At 55.4% G+C, this 20,113-nt stretch overlaps 7 protein-coding genes across 7 annotated transcripts; 5 read left to right on the forward strand and 2 right to left on the reverse strand.

Annotated features, from left to right (window-relative positions):
* Window positions 1–451: 451 nt before the first annotated feature.
* BDW47DRAFT_112605 (cytochrome P450) lies at window positions 452–2,561 on the reverse strand. Its single transcript, XM_024814202.1, has 5 exons — window positions 2,370–2,561; window positions 2,113–2,285; window positions 1,810–2,062; window positions 721–1,752; window positions 452–660 (listed from the first exon to the last, which is right to left on the reverse strand). Exons 1-4 carry the CDS (start codon window positions 2,527–2,529, stop codon window positions 764–766), a joined length of 1,575 nt encoding a protein of 524 aa, XP_024668260.1. The 5' UTR covers window positions 2,530–2,561; the 3' UTR covers window positions 452–660; window positions 721–763.
* A 650-nt stretch (window positions 2,562–3,211) lies between these two features.
* BDW47DRAFT_134456 (uncharacterized protein) lies at window positions 3,212–4,816 on the forward strand (the record flags this gene model as incomplete). Its single annotated transcript, XM_024818087.1, has 5 exons — window positions 3,212–3,604; window positions 3,662–4,025; window positions 4,086–4,203; window positions 4,344–4,408; window positions 4,470–4,816. Exons 1-5 carry the CDS (start codon window positions 3,458–3,460, stop codon window positions 4,814–4,816), a joined length of 1,041 nt encoding a protein of 346 aa, XP_024668261.1. The 5' UTR covers window positions 3,212–3,457.
* Window positions 4,817–5,440: 624 nt separating this feature from the next.
* BDW47DRAFT_134458 (acyl-CoA dehydrogenase family protein) lies at window positions 5,441–6,945 on the forward strand (the record flags this gene model as incomplete). Its single annotated transcript, XM_024818088.1, has 5 exons — window positions 5,441–5,614; window positions 5,682–5,991; window positions 6,043–6,270; window positions 6,324–6,413; window positions 6,461–6,945. The coding sequence occupies 5 exons, from the start codon at window positions 5,441–5,443 to the stop codon at window positions 6,943–6,945; spliced, it is 1,287 nt and encodes a 428-aa protein (XP_024668262.1).
* A 238-nt stretch (window positions 6,946–7,183) lies between these two features.
* Window positions 7,184–12,058, reverse strand: BDW47DRAFT_134459 (carboxyl transferase domain-containing protein; the record flags this gene model as incomplete). Its single annotated transcript, XM_024818089.1, has 9 exons — window positions 7,184–9,365; window positions 9,424–9,573; window positions 10,104–10,616; window positions 10,671–10,764; window positions 10,816–11,066; window positions 11,140–11,450; window positions 11,504–11,642; window positions 11,696–11,822; window positions 11,875–12,058. The coding sequence occupies 9 exons, from the start codon at window positions 12,056–12,058 to the stop codon at window positions 7,184–7,186; spliced, it is 3,951 nt and encodes a 1,316-aa protein (XP_024668263.1).
* A 320-nt stretch (window positions 12,059–12,378) lies between these two features.
* Window positions 12,379–14,313, forward strand: BDW47DRAFT_134460 (acetyl-CoA synthetase-like protein; the record flags this gene model as incomplete). The annotated part of the gene is made up of 5 exons (XM_024818091.1): window positions 12,379–12,730; window positions 12,782–13,054; window positions 13,111–13,150; window positions 13,205–13,914; window positions 13,973–14,313. The coding sequence occupies 5 exons, from the start codon at window positions 12,379–12,381 to the stop codon at window positions 14,311–14,313; spliced, it is 1,716 nt and encodes a 571-aa protein (XP_024668264.1).
* A 371-nt stretch (window positions 14,314–14,684) lies between these two features.
* Window positions 14,685–16,586, forward strand: BDW47DRAFT_120544 (aldolase; the record flags this gene model as incomplete). Its single annotated transcript, XM_024815502.1, has 2 exons — window positions 14,685–15,121; window positions 15,209–16,586. The coding sequence occupies 2 exons, from the start codon at window positions 14,685–14,687 to the stop codon at window positions 16,584–16,586; spliced, it is 1,815 nt and encodes a 604-aa protein (XP_024668265.1).
* A 283-nt stretch (window positions 16,587–16,869) lies between these two features.
* Window positions 16,870–20,112, forward strand: BDW47DRAFT_112615 (Zn(II)2Cys6 transcription factor). Its single transcript, XM_024814203.1, has 6 exons — window positions 16,870–17,114; window positions 17,193–17,471; window positions 17,534–17,647; window positions 17,723–18,051; window positions 18,106–19,022; window positions 19,073–20,112. The coding sequence occupies exons 1-6, from the start codon at window positions 17,050–17,052 to the stop codon at window positions 19,391–19,393; spliced, it is 2,025 nt and encodes a 674-aa protein (XP_024668266.1). The 5' UTR covers window positions 16,870–17,049; the 3' UTR covers window positions 19,394–20,112.
* Window position 20,113: the final 1 nt, after the last annotated feature.

Here is a 20,113-nt window from a genome sequence, read left to right on the forward strand (position 1 = left end):
GGGAGGCCTTCTAGGTTGATTGCTCGGGAGTGATATTGTTACTGATCAAAACTATGGATCGAGCGAAACCAGTGCAGAATCCAAGCAGGTGTGCGCGAAATATATCTTGGCATTTGGAAGTTCGGAAGTAACTTTATTTCTAAGCTATGCATATACTTGGAGCAAGCTGCTACCATTTGTTAGCTTATCTTATTTTGACGATTCGACCAAACCACCATTTGGAGAGCAATAGGCCTGGATATCCAAATATGTAGCCAGGTTTTGAAACAATTCTCTTTGTGATATTTGTAGAACACCATTTGGTATAATTGGTACTTCCGGCTCGCGTTTTTGCACTTGGTAGAAATACGAGATGGTAAGTTACATATATTCTAGTCCACTCCGTTCAGAGTTCAGTTTCAGGAAGTAACCGCGCTTTAATGTTACCTCATAAAACTACATCAATTCGACAGTCGTTTCACACATGGCAGACTCTCGGTTTTTTTCTCGAAGGGGCTAAAGAGAGCTACTATAACAAGGATATATCATAATCGTTGCTTGAGCAAGAGACTAGCCCACCTCATGGGCAATGGTGCCGTGTGCGACTTCATCGCTCACTGGCATTTCTTCATAGATAGGGCTTTGAGTGGCCGACAAAAAGCCATTATATATATACTCATGAGGTTTGTATCGAGATCTAAACGAGTGCCCATGTGCAGTATGAACAATTAAGCCACCAACAGGTGCCACAAACGGCAAGAGCCACACTGCATCCAAAACCATTCTAATTCCGACGAGCCAGCTTTACCTCGATCCCACTCTGCCGAACAAAAAACTCATTATGTACCTTCCACTCCCTATCAGGATGGACCAGGCTGATATCATAACGAGCCACCAGAGTCGCCATCACTTTGTACACCTCCAGTAACCCGAAATGCTTCCCGATACAAACGCGACTGCCCCCACCAAAGGTCAAATCGGCATTGTTCATGGTACGCAGACGCGCGAGGAACTCTTCTTCAGTCTCGCGCGCCTCATCCCGAAGCCACCTCTCCGGGCGGAACGTGTCCACGTCGGCGCCCCAGACAGACTCGTTGTGACTGACGATGTACGGGTTGAGTCCAACCACTGATCCGGCGGGGACGTACTGCTCGTTGGGGAGGGTCAGCCCGCCGTGCGGAACGTATCGCTCCAGGTTCATCCCGACTGGGGGGTGGCATCGCATGGCCTCGCGGATGACGGCGTTCAGGTAAGGATACTCCTTGGATGTTTTGTAGGACACGACGGGTGCATCTGACGCGGTGTGAGGGGCGATCTCGGCACGCAGGCGTGTCAAAACTTGGGGGTGCTTCAGGGAGAAGTATAGGGCTGCGTTGAGGACGGCGCCCGTCGTGTCCGCTCCGGCGATCATGTTAATCATGAGGTAGGAGATGATCTGCATGTCGTCTACGACGTCGGGGAACTTCTCCTTGGCTTCAATAAATTTGTCCAAAAAGTCGGGCTGACTGGGATCATGGTAGTGGCTGTCCTTGCCCTGGAGCCGGTCGGTGAGATGCTGGATCGAGATATTGGTGATGTTACCGAAGCTGGGAGGCCCGATCCGATAGATGGGGTTTTTGTCCAGCAGATGGTCCAGTATCGGGAGTTGTGCGACCAGCGTGAAGTATTTCATCGCGGCATCGGCGATGCCCAGGGTCCCGTCAAAATCACAACCATGTTGCAAGTATCCGATGGGCTGGCTGAAGGTAGATTTACCTACCACGTCCCAGGTATCTGGGTGGCGTCAGCCAACAAGACGCCACTGGATTGATCATGAGAGTGCCAACTTACAGTATGCAATCCACTCATCCAAAGCACATGCACTGGTGGCGCTGGATTCGTCGACAAAGTTCTCCTCAAGTCTTTGACAGAGGTACTGTATCATCTCGTCGATATGGGGCTCCAATGGGAGCACCCCCGTCATGGAATAGTGCTTGGAGATGGGCCGCTTCTGTCGCGCATGCACCCTCGGCTGACATTCACTGAACAAATTGTAGATGATCTTGCCATTGCTCATGGCGCTACTTCCATGGTAGAATTCGGTCTGTTCCAGGTTAATTAAGGGCCATCCACGTACGGGACGAGGGGGTTCACTTTAAGGTAGTCGGCCTTGACGTTATAGATGGTTTTGATCAACTCGGGATAATCCAGGTCCAGCACGTTGGGCGCAATGCGCACCACAGGCCCGTACTTTTGATGCATCTTCCGAATAACAAGGTGGTAATTTCCCTGCCGTGCGTGATGCATTCGCCAGAGATTCGTTAACCCTATTGCAATCTCGTCAGTGCAACGTCCCTATCTCCAACCGGAATCCACCAGACTCCCCACCCCATTGGTTTCACTTGGCTTACCTGCGAGAAATGGGCCGGGGAATCGGCGCAGGGGGGAAAAGAGATAGGTCGTCAAATACCACAAGGGCAGGGCTGCTAGAGACGCCCAGAGGAGCAGAGAGGCCCCATCTCGGACTCGAATGGGCCACTCTGAAGCGATGAAAAAATCCATTGGAGTCATGGTACGACGGTAGATGTCTGGGTACTTCCTCAGATTCAACGGTTTTCTCAGATGAACTCAGACAAAATACTGACCACCTTGTCATCATAAATAGACGACCATACCCAGATGACCCCCCTTCTCCCTAACCGCGACTACCACTCGACGAATCACCGGGTCTGTGGTCTCTCCGATGGGGGGGTCCATTGTCGCGGCACAATGTCTTGGTTCGCGGCATGTTTTGTGGTGCTTGGCGTGCAACCACAGAGGTGCCAAAGTACGGTCGTGGTGCCATTCGTCTAGCCACTAGGCCACTAAACTGGGCCCCTGTCACGAATCCAATGAAGCCCGGTAATTCTCTGGCAGTAAAACCCATAGCGCGGACCGGAAGTGTGTGCAATCCTTCCCCTCCGCCAGGTGTGGGTCTACGTCCTGCCGTTGAAAGTTGACAGTTGACCTGTCGAGTGCACGGCCATGATACCGTTGGATCCGGTCCACTACGTCTGTGCTAGTGTCCGCGGGCGGGGAATTCTTAGCAACATGAAAACAACACGTCCCAGGGTCCAATGCTCCGTACGAGCGCCACTGCTAGGGTATGGTGGGTCCATCAAGTCGCCAAAGTCCGACCCAACAGAGTGTCACTTAACACCTCCCTGTATCCCTCCGATGCCGTAGTCGACGAGGTTATACTGGGTCCAGAGGGGGCGATTAAGGACGGACCGCTAGCTAGGACCTTTCTCTTTGATCAGGATTATCCTGGCTCGCACCTGGACATATTTGATTTCTGACAGCTCACAGGGACCGGGGAGTCCCTTCAGTTACATATGGGGGGTGTGGAAAGGCATCACCACCATGATCTCGCTATTTCTATTCCGTATCTCCGTCGCGGTTGGTTCTAGTGCACAGGCTTTCTTACTGCAGCACCGTCCCCTGGCGATCCTGTCTCAAAATGCTGGAGGGAAAAGGAGTTCGGGCGGTGACAGTGATGTGGGTGATGGCCTTCCTCTCGTTTGTTATGGTTCCACTTCGGCTTTATACCAGGATATACGTGAATAAGGCCATCGGCCTGGACGATCATGTCTTCACGTTGGCATGGGTGTGTCTTCCACTGCTGAAAATTCGTCTCCTCGAGGGAGAGCTGACCACGCTCTAGGTCTTCCTCTTTCTGTACACCATCTTCGTCACGATTGCGGGTCATCACGGCTTCGGTCAGCCCATGGACTCCCTGCCGGTGGACGAGGCGGTCAAGGCTGTCTACAACGAGATTGTTGGACAGACGTTTGCGGTACTGGGCATGGCCATTGCCAAAATCTCATTAGGCATCTTTCTGCTCCGCATTGTTGTCAAGCAGTGGCACCGCATCTCCATCTGGATCTCCATGGTCAGTCTGGCCCTCATCTCCGTTTTGACGGCCATTCTTCTCTGGGCGCAGAAGACCCCGATTAAGGCCACCTACGACCCTCGCGTCCAGGGTCGCCTCGTCGTCGCCATCACGCCATTCTCCATCCTGCTTGGAAGTGAGTCCGTCTAGATTGGATTCCAGTCGGGAAATAGTGCGACGCTGACATGTCCTGCAGGCTGGTGTGCAGCGGTGGATTTCTATTTTGCCCTGCTTCCGTGGATCTTTGTTTGGAAACTGAACATGAAGTTCGCGGAGAAGATTTCCATCGCCTGTAGCTTGAGTTTGGGGTTTATGTATGTTTTTCTTTTTTTTTTACCCTTTCCCTCTTTTTTACCCTCTTTTTTTCTTGTTGCCTTTCTCTGTGTCTTATTGTCTTTTCTTCCCATATAATCACTTCTCTTGCCTCATTTCTCCCAGGTAATAACTGTCCCAGTGCCTGCGTCTGCGGCATTATCAGAACCATCGACCTGAGCGGCCTCGGCAGCGCCAATTACACCGGTAAGACACCCAAAGGGAACCAACCGGTCATGAATACCGATCTAACGATCATCTCATCCAGAGGACACGGTTGGTCTTATTATCTGGTCTGCCGTGGAACTGGCAGTCACCCTGATCTGTGTTGGAGTGCCGACTATCCGTCCTCTGTATCGCGCCATCGTCCACGGGTCGCGTCCGGAGAGTTCCGACCGACGGTATATCAAACACAGCGAGTCAGACCATTCGTCGCGGTTTCGCATGCGTGCCATCATACCCGATGCGTCGCTCTTCACTACCGTGCGCGATGGGACGACGGTGTCACATATCGCCCCGGACGACCGCAGCGGCGGCCAGATCCTCCCCGGGCAAGAGCACTATCCTAGTGATGGCATCCGTGTGCGCGAGGAGGTACGAGTCGAGCGGGTGTAGACTCTTCATCGCCTTGTCGTGTTTGCTGTTATTCGTTTGTTGCTTGTTGTTTCACACTGTCCGAGCACCTGGGTTGGCGTGGCATATTGTGTGATTTATCCACGTGTGCGACTATATAGAAATTATTTCAGGGATGTCTCGATCTTCTGTTGATGACGTGTGTTGTAGCAGGGATTTTCTTCAATTGAAACCAGCGTCCGTTATCTGGGGTTGGGACCATCATTTCCCTTCTGGGTGTTGATGAAGCCTGTGATGCGGTCCGAGCGGTCCGATCCGCGGAGAAGACAACAATGCCCTGGGGTAAACTGGTGTCAAGTATGGGGATTGAAAGAAATACCACGAAAAGAGCAGGAAATGGGATATGAGACAGTGTAGATAAAATTTCCATGGACGAACGATGTCTGGGGCATAATCATCAGCTGGGGGCTGCAAGCAAGGTTGTCCGATTGACGAACAACACAGCGTCAGGATCAGGCGCGATCCCCACACGAGTCACTGCAAGTCTTGGAGATGCATCGGACCGATGCCCGTTCACGCCTCATATAGATAAGGCGTCATCGGTTAGGAAATAAGCCAGGAATCGACCGCCATTCTCTGAATTCTTCCAAGTACATAACACATACCATGACTTCATACTCCGCCGTTCCCTTCGCCGATCCGGTGTGGCTCACCCGCCAGTACAGCCCCTATTACAACGACTCTCACCGTCGGCTCCAGCGCGAGGCTCGCGCGTACGTCGATACTCACATCCTGCCTTTCTGTGACGAGTGGGAGAAACAGGGCGAGGTCCCAGCCGAGGTACGTCTCCCCCAGCCATCCACGAAGTACATCTCCTGTCTGACGAATGCCTCCCCGGTCGCAATAGGTTCACCGACGCCATGCCGATCTCGGATACACGGCCGTCGCATCGTTTCCCCTCGCCGCCGACTATCTCCAGGGCCAGCGCCTCCCCGGCGATATCGACCCGCGTGAATGGGATGGCTTCCACGATCTGATCGTCATCGATGAGCTGGCTCGCTGCGGATATCTGGGCATCATCTGGGCGCTGGGATGTGGAAACTCCATTGGCGGACCGCCCGTCATTAACTTTGGAAACGCGGAGCAGAAGCGTCGCTTCCTGCCAGATATGCTGCGTGGCAATCATAGGTTCTGTTTGGGCGTCACGGAGCCGGACGGTGAGTGTCCTCTGTCGCCAGGGAAGAGGAATACGTGCTGACCGAGGACAGCTGGCTCCGATGTTGCAGGAATTACGACCACCGCGACGCGAAAGGGCGATGTGTATGTGGTGAACGGCGCGAAGAAGTGGATTACAAACGGCATCTTTGCGGATTACTGCACCGCTGCGGTCCGGACGGGGGGGCAGGGCGTCCAGGGCGTGTCGGCTCTGGTCATCCCGCTCACGTCCAAGGGGGTGACGCGTCGCAAGATTGACAATTCGGGTGTTCATGCCAGTGGTATGTTTCATGAAGTTATCAAAGAGGACAATGGCTGATGCGGACGCGGATAGGGTCGACGTACATCGAGTTTGACGACGTGGAGGTTCCCGTCATCAACCTCCTAGGACAGGAGAACCGAGGTTTCCCAATCATCATGAGCAGTAGGTCTTTTGCCAAACAGCGTTGGACCGGTGACTGACATCCGCAGACTTTAACCACGAGCGCATGTGGCTGGCCTGCACCTCGCTCCGCATGGCCCGTGTCTGCCTGGAAGACGCGTACATCCACGCCATCACTCGCGAGACGTTCGGGAAGAAGCTCATCGAGAATCAAGTCATCCGATCCAAATTCAGCACCATGGCCCGGGGGCTGGACTCGACCTATGCTTGGATGGAGCAGCTGATTTACATGTCCGAGGTGGCTCGCAAGAAGGGCACGGATGCCGCCATGGGCGGTTTGTTCGCCAACCTCAAGGTCCAGGCCGGCCGAACGCTGGAGCTGGTCAACCGCGAGGCGCAACAGGTTTTGGGCGGGTTGGGATACTCGAAGAATGGTCGGGGAGCCCGCATCGAACAGGTCAGCCGCGATGTGCGAGTGATGGTGGTGGGAGGTGGCAGTGAGGAGATCCTGTCGGAGCTGTCGGTCAACCAGGAGATTAGGGCGATGAAGAAGATGGACCAAAGTAAACTTTAAGGAGACATGTCATATTGGATTTTTTATACACAAATTTGATGACTACTGCCATGAGACTTCCACGTCGTGACATTTGCAACCTAGACGTAGCCCTACAAGGACTATCCCGACAGTGTACACAAGTGAAGAAACTACTCCTATCACTCGGATCGAACATTCACTAGACTAGACAAAATGTACAGAAGAACAATCAATGTCAAACCGAATAATAAGTTCAATGAAACCTTCTAGCTTTAAATTAATCAACAGAGCACAGTATCTTGCCCTCCTCGACCGCGTCGCCCTCCCTCCACGTCGTCTGGAATGTCCCATCCGCACTGACCGTGATGGCCACCTCCATCTTCATACTCTCAATGACCATCACATTCTCTCCTGACTTCACAGGCTCTCCAACCTTCTTCAAAATTGACAGAACCTTGCAAGGCATTGGGGCCGCCACCGTCTTCAGCTGCGATCCGTCCTGCGCGGCGGCCACTGACCGAATGCTCTCTACCCAGGACAACACGCTGTCCCGACGGAACTCCATATGCGTGCCAACCGCTGGGAAATGACAGAAGATGCTCTGCGTCGTATCTAGTCGGAGTCCGAGACCGTCGGGCCGGACGGATGGGATGGCAATTTGCGCCCGCTGCTTCGACCCGTTGATCGACACCTCGACGCTGGCCGTCAACCACGCGTGTGGGCTTCTGTCATCCGCGATCCACGAGTTCACATGCACCCGGTAGGGTGTCGTAGTGGTTGCGGCCCCCGATCGGAGCGTTTCACTAATGGCGTTGTACCGCGCCGAGACCTCACCTGCAGCCGATCTCTCCTTGTCTGCGGGCTGACTGCCCGTCGGGGGGGGAAAGGAGTATATCTCGTCTCCCCCAGCCGGATCTCTGGTTGCTTGGGCCTTCCACAGCCAGACCAGAGATTGCAGAGAGGTTTCCCCGTCAGGGAGTTGATACGGCCACTCCACGGCGCTCACGACGTCACAATGCTTGTTTACTGAGTCATGGTGCTGGTTTCGGAACTGACGCCGGACATTCTGGAAAGGCCGCTGACGTGCGCGCAGCGCGTTGGACGTGGCCAGATGGCGAAATACCACGCTTGGCAGCGCAGAGAGAATCTTCAAGTCTGGTCCTCCAATGGTGGGTGCCTGCAGCAGTTCGTCCTGGTACGTCGGCAAGAACGACGTCGTGTACCCGGGATTGTGGAAGGCCGGGTGCAGTAGAGACCGCTGTAGGAGAAATTGGTTCGTCTTCACGCCCACGCAGGCCGTCTGGGCCAGCACGCGGGTCATCTTCTCAATTGCCATCGCCCGCGTCGGTGCCCAGACCACGATCTTGGCAATCATCGAGTCGAAATAGATAGACACAGAGGATCCCGTCCCGACGGCGGTCTCGTAGCGAATGTCGCGACCCGGGCCCAGCATCCCTGGTGCCGGCTGCCACAGGTAGATCTGGCCGTGCTCGGGGAAGTAATCTCGCCGGGGATCCTCTGCGCAGAGACGACATTCGATGGCATGGCCCCATTGAGTGACGGTCTGGACGGCCGACAGCGCAGCCAAGCGACCCCCGGCGGCCACGTACAGCTGCAGCGCCACCAGGTCCACCCCGGTGACTTCCTCCGTGATCGGGTGCTCTACCTGCAAACGGGCGTTGACTTCCAAAAAGTAGAACTTGCCCGTTTGCACATCAAAGATGAACTCCACGGTGCCGGCATTTGCATACCCGATCTCCTTGGCAATCGTGACGGCCACCGCGGACATCTTCTGCCGCGTGTCATCGTCCAGGAAGGGACACGGCGTCTCCTCGATGACCTTCTGGTGTCGTCGCTGCACGGAACAATCGCGGTCAAGAAATGAGACCACCTCCCCGTGCGAGTCTCCCAAAATTTGGATCTCGACATGTTTGCTGCGCTCGATGTACTTCTCTAGGATGCAGTCGGCGGAACCAAACGACCGCTGTGCCTCTGACTGCGCTCGCTGTAGCTCTGCTCGCAATTGATGCGCCTCCCGGATGATACGCATGCCCTTTCCACCACCTCCTGCCGACGCCTTCAACATCACAGGCAACCCGATCTCCGTCGCGGCCTTCTCCAGGTCGCCTACCTCCTGGCTGGATCCTGCATACCCGGGAATCAGGGGCACTTCGGGCGCATGCGCGCTCAAGTAGTCCTTGGCCGCGCGTTTGTCGCCCAGCGTCGACATGGCGCTAGGGCTAGGCCCAACAAAAATCAAACCCGCCTCGTGCACGCGCTGGGCGAAGTCGGCGTTCTCACTCAGGAACCCGTACCCCGGGTGGACGGCGTGGGCGCCTGCGGCCACGGCCGTCTTGACCAACAGGTCAACATCCAGAAAGGGGTTCCGTCTACTGCGGTCGATGCTGCCGAGGTTGATGGATTCGTCTGCTTCCTGCACGTGGCGGGAGAGAGCGTCCCTGCGCGGTTCGATTAGTACACGTAACGAAGTTAAGGCAACGGCCCAGGGAAACTCACTCGTCCACGTAGATGGCTACCGACGTGATTTGCAGTTTGCGGCACGTCTGGATAATGCGACAGGCGATTTCGCCGCGGTTCGCGATCAACAATTTTTGAATGACGGGTCGACCGTCGCGGTTCAATGGCGGGGGTGCGACGAACAGCGGGCTCCGCACGGTGGAGGCATCTGGTACTTGCATGCCCGACATTTTGATGTTGGTGTCGGAGGTGTGTCTGCCTGTGGCGGATTCGGGTGTGAGCTCAGACGGCACGTAAATAACCCCAGTACTGGTTGGGTTACCTCATCTGTGAGGCCCGGACTAAGTAATGCGTCGTCACGATCTAATCCGTTCGCGCCCGCTCCGCATCGGACCGTAGTCCGGCGATCGGTCCGCCAGGTGGAGCTGCGGATATCCCCCATGGGGTTGTGAGGCTATCCGACTTACGGATTCAGAGGACGGTATATTCTATCCGACAAGCGAAAATGATCTAGGGTATCTTTATGGTTAAGTCATACATAGCGCCCGATTAGGAATGGCCGGGCTCACTCCAAGTCGGTGGTATCATGGCCATGCGCCGCATACGAATACGCTAAAAGACAAGTACAGTCATCGAAATTGTCTATATTGGTAACACGAAGTTCACTCTCAGCTATGAATTATCAAGAACGTCCTCGTAGTATCACATAGTTCCTCTACATCCTGGCCAGCAGATTATGCGTCGACGTCCCACTGACGCCAGGCAACCCGACCACCTCCAAGCACAGTCCCAACACATCCCGCGTATCTCTTGGGTCGATGACCCCATCGTCGATCAGCATTGAGCTCGTCGAGTAGCACTCCCCATCCCGCTGCGCACTGTCTCGGAAAGACTGCACCCGCTTGCCCAGCTTCTCTGGCGACAGTACCTCACCCTTGGACTTGGCGCTCGATCGCTGCACCGTCTCCATCACTCCAGAGAGCTGGTCGGGACCCATCACACTGCACCGGCCGGTTGGCCAGGTGAAGATAAAACGGGGTTTGTAGGACCGTCCGCACATGGCGTAGTTCCCGGCGCCGTACGAAGCCCCCAAAATGATGGAGATGTGAGGGACGGTGGAACAACTGACGGCGGAGACCAACTGCGCCCCCATCTTGATGATACCGGCATGTTCGGCTTTGGCTCCGACCATGAACCCGGTTACGTTGTGAAGGAAAACGATTGGGGTATTCCTAGAATGACCCTTCAGTAACGATAGGTGGGCTCGCAGGAGAAGACGGGCTTACTGCTGGTTGCACATCCGGATGAACTGGGCCGTTTTGACCGCTTCAGTGGGATTGATGACGGATAGTTGATTGGCAACGATGCCCACCGGAAAACCTGACCTTGTGTCAGTCCCTAGTCCCGGTTGATTGGGGAGTGCCGTCTTACCTAGGATATGGGCCCATGCGGTGATCATGTTGGTACCATATTTGGGCTTAAACACGGATAGGCGGGAGTCATCCACAATCCGCAGGAGGACCTCGTGCATGTCGAATGGCTTGCGGATGTCCGGGTTTACCAGCGACAGCAGATCCTCCACTGGGTAGCGAGGCTCCACGGGGTGGATTTGCGTCGGGACCGACACTTTTCGTACGTGAAGGGATGCGACCCACTCGCGGGCTTTGCGAATTGCATCGAATCTTGGCTCATTAGCCTCTATCACTGCGAAAGGCGCGAAACAAAGCACAAGATCAATAAAGAAAAGGAACGTACTCGTCACTGGCAATCTGGTCCGCCAGGCCGGTCGTTGTCGCATGGACCTTCGCACCGCCTAGTTCCTCCGCCCCAATCACCTCCCCCGTGGCCATTTTAACCAGGGGGGGCCCTCCGAGAAAGGCTTGCGCCTGGTTCTCCACAAAGATGGTGTAGTCCGACAGCGCGGGGTGGTATGCCCCACCGGCCGTGGATGATCCAAAGACGATGGCGCACGACGGCTTGCCGTGTGCTGTCCGGACGGCGAGATCGCGGAACAGCATGCCTCCCTTGTGGAAGACTCTGAACTGTTGGGGGAGGAACACCCCAGCCTAGATGGTAGGTTAGCATATCATTTCCTAGACGTCAGTCAGCGAAACTATACCGATTGGACCAGAGAGACCAAAGGCAGATCGTTTTCGAAAGCCACCTCCATCATACGGTTGACTTTCAACACCGTCATTTCGTTCCAAGCCCCACCACTTTGAGTAGGGATATGCGACATGAGAAGACATGGTCGACCACTGAATAGACATCAGTCCCAACAATCCACAGGAATAGTTGACGGCTAGCATACCTGACTGCCCCGATCCCAGCAATTAGATTGCCGCACGCGTTCGAGTCGGGGTTTTTGTATCCCGCGAACGCGCACAGTTCGAGGAACGGTGAGTCGGGATCCAAGAGCAGCGAGATGCGATCCCTGGCTATACGCAGTGTTACCACTTTGGTCACGCGACCGACTATAAAATTCCATACCTAAGAGCTGGCCTCTCGACTGGTGTCTCCGCATAGAGTGGTCGGTGCCCTCGGCGGCGACCTCCCCCAAAGCTGCTTCGAATCGCTCCAGCACCGGCGCCCATGCGGTTTCATTCTGGCGGAATTGCTGTCCGCGCAGATCAAGCTTGGAGCTGGAGACGGGAAATAAAGACTCGCTGGCCATGTTGTGTGTTGGTTGCTAATTGACGGTCAACGAGGATAGTAAATACGGTGTCTCCCCAACGTCACCAACGGAGGTTGTTATGCATCCGCATGTCGGACCGACCCCGGAAACCCCATGGACCCCACCCTGCACCAGCCAGCGTCGGGCGGATAAATGGTCCAGGGCGTCTAGTTGATCTATGAGAGTCGCAGCACGACATACTATAGCTTTTCTTTTTCAAATTCTATCCTACTGTGTGGGTTCTCGATTCTCCCCCATTGACCAATTCTGCCTGGTGCACTGTTTTTATCCTACCAATCTTTTTCCTCCAGCCCTCAATCATGGCCTCAAAATCGTCCTTAATCCATGGCCCTCAGCAGCCTGCGCTGTGGAATACGAGTCTAGGGCGCCTGATTGACGACCAAGGGGCGCGCTTCAGCGACCGACCAGCTGTCATTGTTCCATGGCAAAATGCCCGTTTCTCATATCGTCAACTGTGCGATCAAAGTAAAGTAGTTGCTGCAGCACTGTTGCGAGTCGGCCTTCGCCATGGTGATTGCGTTGGTGTGATGGGAGGTAATCGCCATGAATATGTCGAGGCGTTCCTTGGTGCCGCGCGCATTGGATGTCCCGTTGTGGTGTTGAATAACACATACACGCCCAAGGAGCTGGGGAATGCTGTCGGTCAATCTTGTTAGTATCCCTCTCCGACGGGTTAGAAATGCTCATTTTAATTAGAGGTAGCATGCAAACTAGTGTTTATCGCCTCGCATATTGGCACCCGCAGTCTGGGCGACCATATCGCCCTGCTCCGGGGCAAAGAACAACTCAACCCGATACTCCCAAGTCTTCAACGTGTGGTGTGCTTTGGGTCTCAGCAAACTGACAGGGTGGGTGTAAATATCGAGAATTACAACACCTTATTATCTCGTGGCACTCCTAGAGATGACAGCCTTCTAGAGCATGCACAAAATGCCGTGAGCCCAGAAGACGTCCTGAATCTGCAGTTCACCTCAGGCAAGGGTCCCTCGCCGAAATTCCTCGACATCCAACTAACTTTCGCTGATCGATAGGAACTACGGGATCTCCCAAGGCGGCCATGCTCACCCATAAGTGTGTTTCCCCTTACAACCCCCTCCGTTAGGGATGAGACTAACAGCGACTCAGTAACATTGTTAACAATGCCCGGTTTGTGGGACGCGCCATGCATTTGACGCCTGATGATATCATCTGCTGTCCTCCACCCCTCTTCCACTGCTTTGGCCTGGTCATGGGTTTCCTGGCCTCCTTCTGCCACGGCAGTGCCATCGTGTTCGCATCCGACAGTTTTCATGCCCCTAGCGTGGTCGATACCGTGGTTGACTTCGATGCTACGGTTCTCCTCGGGGTGCCGACCATGTTCGTCGCCGAGCTGGAGATCATGGCCAAAACCGGGCAAAAACCGCGCCGTCTGCGCACGGGACTGGCCAGCGGGTCGTCTGTCTCGCAGGCTCTCATGAACGAGCTGCGCGCGAAGATGGGCGTCGACAAGATGTTGATCGCTTACGGCATGACGGAGACCAGCCCGGTGACGTTCATCTCGGACATGGATGACTCGGACGAGAAGCGAACCACCACCGTCGGACGTCCCATGCCGCACACGGCGGCCAAGGTCATTAACCGGAAGGGAGAGACACTGCCCCGAGGTCATCGCGGCGAGCTGTGTACTAGCGGGTATGCCTTGCAGAAAGGGTACTGGAAGAACCCGACCAAGACGGAAGAGGTGATGAAGAGGGATGCGGATGGACGGTTATGGATGTTCACCGGAGACGAGGCCATGATTGACGATGAGGGATTCGCGCTCATCACGGGCCGGATTAAAGACATCATCATCCGAGGTAAGCTTTTGCTCCCTCTGTCGCCCGCGAACTCCGTGCACGAACTAACCTAATACAGGCGGTGAAAATATATTCCCCCGAGAAATCGAGGAACGCCTGGTCGCTCATACCGCTATTACTGAGGCCAGCGTGGTGGGCATTCGCAACAGCCGATATGGCGAGGTCGTCGGCTGTTTCCTCCGCGCCATTCCAGGACAGCCCCGATTAACCACTCCGGAGGTGCAACAGTGGGTTCGCGACATGCTCGGTCGCCACAAGACTCCTCAACATGTATTTTGGCTCGGCGACCCGCTGGTGGGGGAAGATTTCCCTAAGACAGGGAGTGGGAAGCATCAGAAGCACTTGCTTCGCGATATTGGGAACCGCGTTGTCCGTAGTGAGCAGGGCGCCAAGCTGTAGCCGCCTCTTTCTTTGGCGTATCCTTCGATTAGAGATCCCAATTGAACAAATCAATCCATATACCTTGGCGTTTTCAGAATTATCGTCACCATTCTCGTGTTATTCAAATATCCCAAATGGACCATTGATAGGATGCACATGCTTGGATGTCACAAGTACATTCATCGGTCCGGCTGTCGGACGCCTAACCCGTGACGGAATAGATCGACGGTGGATCCAATCCTCACGATCACCACGAGAATAAGACGGCGGTCCGTTTCCCCGCAACTTTCCCCTTCATCGGTTAACGGAGAAGCGCGCGTATGACATACAAGAGAACTGGATACCATGCCGCCCAGACCCTTCCAGTCCCCACATTCTCAGTTCCTTCCATGATGCATCCGCCTTCGCCCGTCCGAATCGTTGAGGTTGGTCCTCGCGATGGGCTCCAGAATATTCGTCAGCCGATTCCGACCACTGCTAAGCTAGAGTTGATCCGTCGATTGCGAGAGACTGGGCTACAGACGATCGAGTTGACGTCGGTGGTGTCTCCCCGGGTCATTCCCCAGCTTGCAGACTGTCGCCAGGTGCTCCAGAATGCCGCCGTCCGACAACTTCTGGACGATCGAGGCCTGCGCCTTCCGGTTCTTGTCCCTAATGTGAAAGGCCTTGAGATTGCCCAGCAGCATGGGGTGCGGGAAGTCGCGGTCTTCGTCAGTGCCACCGAAGGCTTTAGTAAGGCGAATATCAACTGTTCGGTGAACGTTGGAATCGACCGTGCTAAGCAAGTGGCCTCCATGGCTCGTGCGAGCGGCATCGAGGTTCGGGGGTATGGCCATTAGACCCTCTCTGTTGTATTCTTGTTTTCTTTCCAAAATTTACTTTGCCGTAGTGTGCCGATGGACTGACTCTCTAGATACGTTTCGTGTATATTCGCCGATCCCTACGATGGTCCGACCTCCCCCTCCTCCGTTCTTCACGCGGTCAAGGCACTGCTCGATATGGGTTGCTACGAAGTCAGTCTAGGTGATACCTTGGGTGTTGGTGTTCCAGAGAATGTGCGCACTCTTCTAGAATATCTTGTGAGCCATGGGGTGCCTCTGGACAAGCTGGCCGGTCACTTCCACGACACGTATGGAGGCGCTGTGGCCAACGTCTGGGCTGCCTACCAGTTGGGCTTGCGCGTATTTGACAGCAGCGTTGGTGGCCTCGGAGGCTGCCCGTTCGCCCCTGGCGCCAAAGGCAACGTGGCGACGGAAGACCTGGTCTACATGTTCCAGCAATCCGGGGTCGACACCGGGGTAGATCTCACGAAGCTGGCAGAGACGGGCACGTGGATTTCCAAAGTATTGTCGAAGGAGAATTCCAGTCGCGCTGGGGCTGCTTTGGCAGCCAAACATAACCTGGCCACCAGGAAACAACCCAAACAGGCTCGGGACCGCTCCACGTTGCCATGGGCTCTGGTTCGCGAAACCGAAGGTCTGCTCCTCCACCGCTCCGGAGTCAATCTCAAAATCATCCTGAATCGGCCTCGCAACGGCAACGCCCTCACCGAGTCCATGATCTTGGACCTCACCACCGAGATCTCGGCAGCAGGTCGCGACCCCACCATTTCGCGTATCATCATCTGCGCCCGCGGGAAGTTCTTCTGCACGGGCATGGACCTGGCCAAGGGCAGCACCCCGGTTGCCCAGGGCTCCTCGGCGCGCGACGCACAGTTCGAACGACTGACGACCCTCTTCGAAACCATCGACCAATGTCCCAAGGTGACCATCGCCTGTATCAACGGACCTACATTCGGCGGCGGCGCGGGTCTGGCGTTCGCCTGTGATATCCGGTTGGCCGCTCAACCCGCCACCATCACGCTGAGCGAGGTCAAGTTGGGCCTCTGCGCGGCCACAATCTCCAAGTATATCATTCGCGAGTGGGGCGTCGCGTTCGCCCGTCAGGCCATGCTCTCCGCCCGTCCGGTACCCGTGGCGGAGTTGAAGGCCTTGGGTGTGATCGCCGACGTCGCAGAGAGTCCTGAGAAGCTCGAGGTTCGCCTAGAGCAGTGGCTGGGGCGGCTCAAGATGGCGTCTCCTGACGCCTCTCGAATGTCCAAGGAACTCGTGCAGCTGGGCTGGGCGCACGCGGGCACCGACGAACAAGCACAGGGCATCAAGGGCTTGTTTGATGCCATGATGCGACCCGAAGCGGACGGGTCGCACGGGGTGAAAGAATTCCAGGCGAAACGCCCGGTAGACTGGGATGCATATGCGTTACAGCGGTCGCAAGCCAAGGCGAAATTATAACTTCCCCCTCCAAGTGATGGTGAAGGGAGAATCTCGCAGCCGAGGAGGCGAGTCCAGGGACCGACTCCACTTGACTCGTTGACGGGCGAATCGACGTGGTTTCAATTGACTTCGGTGCTCCACTCCTGGCAATAGTTAACCGTCACAAGCCATACAAGTAGATAATAACCCAGTTAGACTCAAACCTGAATAATAAGATTACCCAGGTTGACCTAGCCTTCTTCCCCCACAGAATCCATTCAATGTTTTTCGTTGGGTCCATTCTCTCTCCCCGCTTCTCCTCATTTTGCGCTGCTGCCTCTTTCCCTGTCCTTCGTCCTCCACCGCTTCTTTTTTCCTCCCTTTACCGTCGCTTCCCCATATTGAGTCCCAATTAGAGGTCATCGGTAACAATCAATCCATGGCCCACCGTTACGTCGACCCCTCCTAAAAGTCCGAGAGGCTTCATCCCCGACCGCTCACTATGAATCCGGATTCATTCCACCACGGCATCACCAAGCGCATCCGACAGGCCTGCGCCAGTTGCCGGTATGTCTGGGTGCCCGGAATCGGTGTTTTTTTGTGCTGATCGTCGCTCTTCTTCTTGTTTCCTTCTTGTATCAATAGTCGCAGAAAAACTAAATGCTCCGGGGAAAAACCGGTGTGCTTCCACTGTCGCCGCAACCGACAGCGCTGTGTTTACGAGCCCTATTCGGCAACCGTCACGACCACCGACAACAACCCCCCTCCGCCGCCCATGTCCACCATATCTGATGATGTTGGTCTTCTCCGACTCCCGTATCAGTCAGATGCTCACGGTCCGTGCCAGGGCGGTCTCCTGCAGAGAATCTCGATGATTGAGTCTCGTCTGGCGGAGCTGAGTGGCCAACCGGTGCAGCAGCAATGGTTAATCTTCCATCATTCTCCGACCTTCCGATAGGGACTGACCCTCATCGACTCGTCTCTAGGCCCGCACCCTCCCAGACAGACTTCGACGACACCCATATACTACCCTCGACGGGGCGGCGCAGTTCGCTGCAAGCTACTCCTCCCCAGTCCACGACATTCTGCAAGGATCCTTTGTACGTGAACCACCTGTCATGAAGCATGGTGCGCGGCCATCGAGATCGGGAACTGATGCTCCATCCATCTTCCAGCTCGTTCCCTCCTTCCCCCGTCATGCGATCGGTCATCGATACCTACTTCATCCATGTTCACAATCAGCCGTATTCGTACTTCCAAGAATCGTCCTTCCGCGAGAAATTGAAAAACCACGAGTTGCCCCGATGTCTAGTCCTTGCTGTACTCGCCTCCGCCGTCCGATTCTCGGCCCACGATTTCTACGCGGGCAAGACCCATGAGGCCGTCGACACGTATGCGCGAGAGTCGTGGCTCTCGGTGCTGACGGACCATTTGACGGTGGAGAACAACCTGGATATCGCGGTGGTACAGACGGTGAACATGCTGGCCGTTATTGACTACACCGGTATGTCCGCGCGCGCCTTCATACCCCTACCCTCGGTCTGACTCCAACGCCCAGCCGGCCGCGCTCGCTCCGGTTGGCTCAAGATAGGAATTGCCGCCCGCATCTCCCAGGACCTGCGCCTCATGACCGAACCCGATCATCCATCGATATCCTTCACGGAACAGGAGGAACGACGACGGACGTTCTGGTCTGCGTACTTGGTGGATAAACTCATCTCCGGGTGGCAATCTCGACCGTTGGCGATCCACGACGAAGACTGCCATGTCCAGCTGCCCTGCGACGAACAAACCTTCCAAGCGGGAATGGGGAAAAAGACCCAGACACTGTCCCAATTGTCGTGCTGGGACTCGAGCTTGGCCGACAGCCCCAGTCCCTTTGCGCTGGTCATCCTCATGGCATCCATCTTTGGGCGGTGCACGCGATATGTCCATCGCCAATGGAGCGCCGATAAGGTTCCTCCCTGGGATACCAAGTCCGAGTTCTCCGCCATCAACTCGTCGCTGTTGCTGCTAGAATCCTACTCGAAGTTGGGAACGACTTCCATCGCCGAAGCCGCCGGCCACGATGGCGATCCGGCTAATCCGCAGCAGATGGGCCACTTCATCTTCGCGCACACCATGTTCCACCTTTGTCACTGTTTGCTCAACCACCCATTCATCGTCCACCTGCGACTCAAGCCGTTCGGATCCAAAATCCCCCACAGCTTTCCGGCGCGCGCCCTACACGCAGGGTATGACCATTCTAAACAGTTGCTGGACCTGCTACACAATGCAATCGAGTCGGGTTGTCTCATTGAATCCTCGTTCTACCCTTATTGCATCGTTGTCGCGGCGGGCATCCAGTCTCTCGCCTGCCATGTGGAGCCCCCCGGGCCAACAGACCCTTGCGCGGCCACTGCCCTCCATTATGTGCATCGAGCGCTAGAGCTTCTGGAAGGAATGGGTCGCCTCTGGTCGCATGCGGCAAACATGGTCTGTTCCGTCTATTTCCCGGTGGTCCGTGGTGTTACTGACTGTTTTAGGCCACCCGCCTCCGCGAATTTCACTCCCAATCGCATCTCCTTTCTTCCCTCCTCGACCCATCCCACATCACGGTAGACCTTGACCGTGCCTCGGCTGACGCCTTTCGCACACTGATCGACTATGGCGCCGTTGGCGCAGCTCCTAATCCTGGTACACGCGTTATAGGAGCGGACGTTTCTCCCTCCGCCGCGTCATGGAGCACCAGTATCCTAGCCCCGACGGACGCCTTCGATGGCTCTACCCAGGGTTTCCCTGGTATGTCGCCATCCATGCAGCTGCCTGCGATGGACAATCTCTTCAACTGGGACACGCACGGCTAGGTTGTCGGAGCTTGCTAGAATGGGTAAACAATTAGCGAGAACACGCATACCTTATCCTCATCATGTCAGGGGACCACAATGCCCAATGACCGGTCTTATGCAACAGGATGATCCACAACACCTGCGGTGATTGCAACACCGTTGAAGAACGCCGTGCGAGAAACGCCTCGCGGTCTCGAATGGTGTGCCGTGCCCGTGTCCACAAGATCAGCTAAGCCTGCATAGCCAGCCATCCCTCTTGTCCTCCCGACTCCAACAAGGCATCGGGCCATCCTTAGTCGGACGGTGTTTACCAAGTTTCCAGGTTTCTTTTGAACCCGCGCCAGCATCGTCCACGCGTTGTCCGGGTCTTACCCACAGCACCGACCTGTGCGTTCGTCCGACTGCGTTGTTTGTTTTTGCCTTGCGAGAGTTACTCACCCGGTGATCCTGGCTCGAAATACGGTTGACTGGACTTCGCAGAGGGGGTGTCGAAGGATGGCGTGGACGAAGTTGCCCTTCTGTTTGGGTCGGTAGACTGCAAACAATGTAAACATCTCGTGCCGCGTCGGCCTGAGCCACCCTGGACGGTGCTGTGGGAAGGCTCCTCATGGGCATGGGATATGAGTTGGGCGATGTTCATATGGCTTTCAAGTTACCTCCTTGTATTTCATTGTACGATTCGGTGCTTTTCAGTGGTTTATGAGAGTAGTACCAGCATGGCTTGTTGGGAACAAGACC

Source organism: Aspergillus candidus, assembly GCF_002847045.1.
Source record: "Aspergillus candidus strain CBS 102.13 unplaced genomic scaffold BDW47scaffold_67, whole genome shotgun sequence".
In the NCBI taxonomy this organism is placed as follows: Eukaryota; Fungi; Ascomycota; class Eurotiomycetes; order Eurotiales; family Aspergillaceae; genus Aspergillus; species Aspergillus candidus.

Coding starts and splice junctions, on each gene's coding strand:
- BDW47DRAFT_112605 (XM_024814202.1), bottom strand. CDS start 2,529: ATGACTCCAATGGATTTTTTCATCGCTTCAGAGTGGCCCATTCGAGTC. Junction 2,063..2,112: donor TCAAGGCCGACTACCTTAAA/GTGAACCCCCTC, acceptor AACCTGGAACAG/ACCGAATTCTACCATGGAAG. Junction 1,753..1,809: donor GGATGAGTGGATTGCATACT/GTAAGTTGGCAC, acceptor GACGCCACCCAG/ATACCTGGGACGTGGTAGGT.
- BDW47DRAFT_112615 (XM_024814203.1), top strand. CDS start 17,050: ATGAATCCGGATTCATTCCACCACGGCATCACCAAGCGCATCCGACAG. Junction 17,115..17,192: donor CAGGCCTGCGCCAGTTGCCG/GTATGTCTGGGT, acceptor TTGTATCAATAG/TCGCAGAAAAACTAAATGCT. Junction 19,023..19,072: donor GGTCGCATGCGGCAAACATG/GTCTGTTCCGTC, acceptor TGACTGTTTTAG/GCCACCCGCCTCCGCGAATT.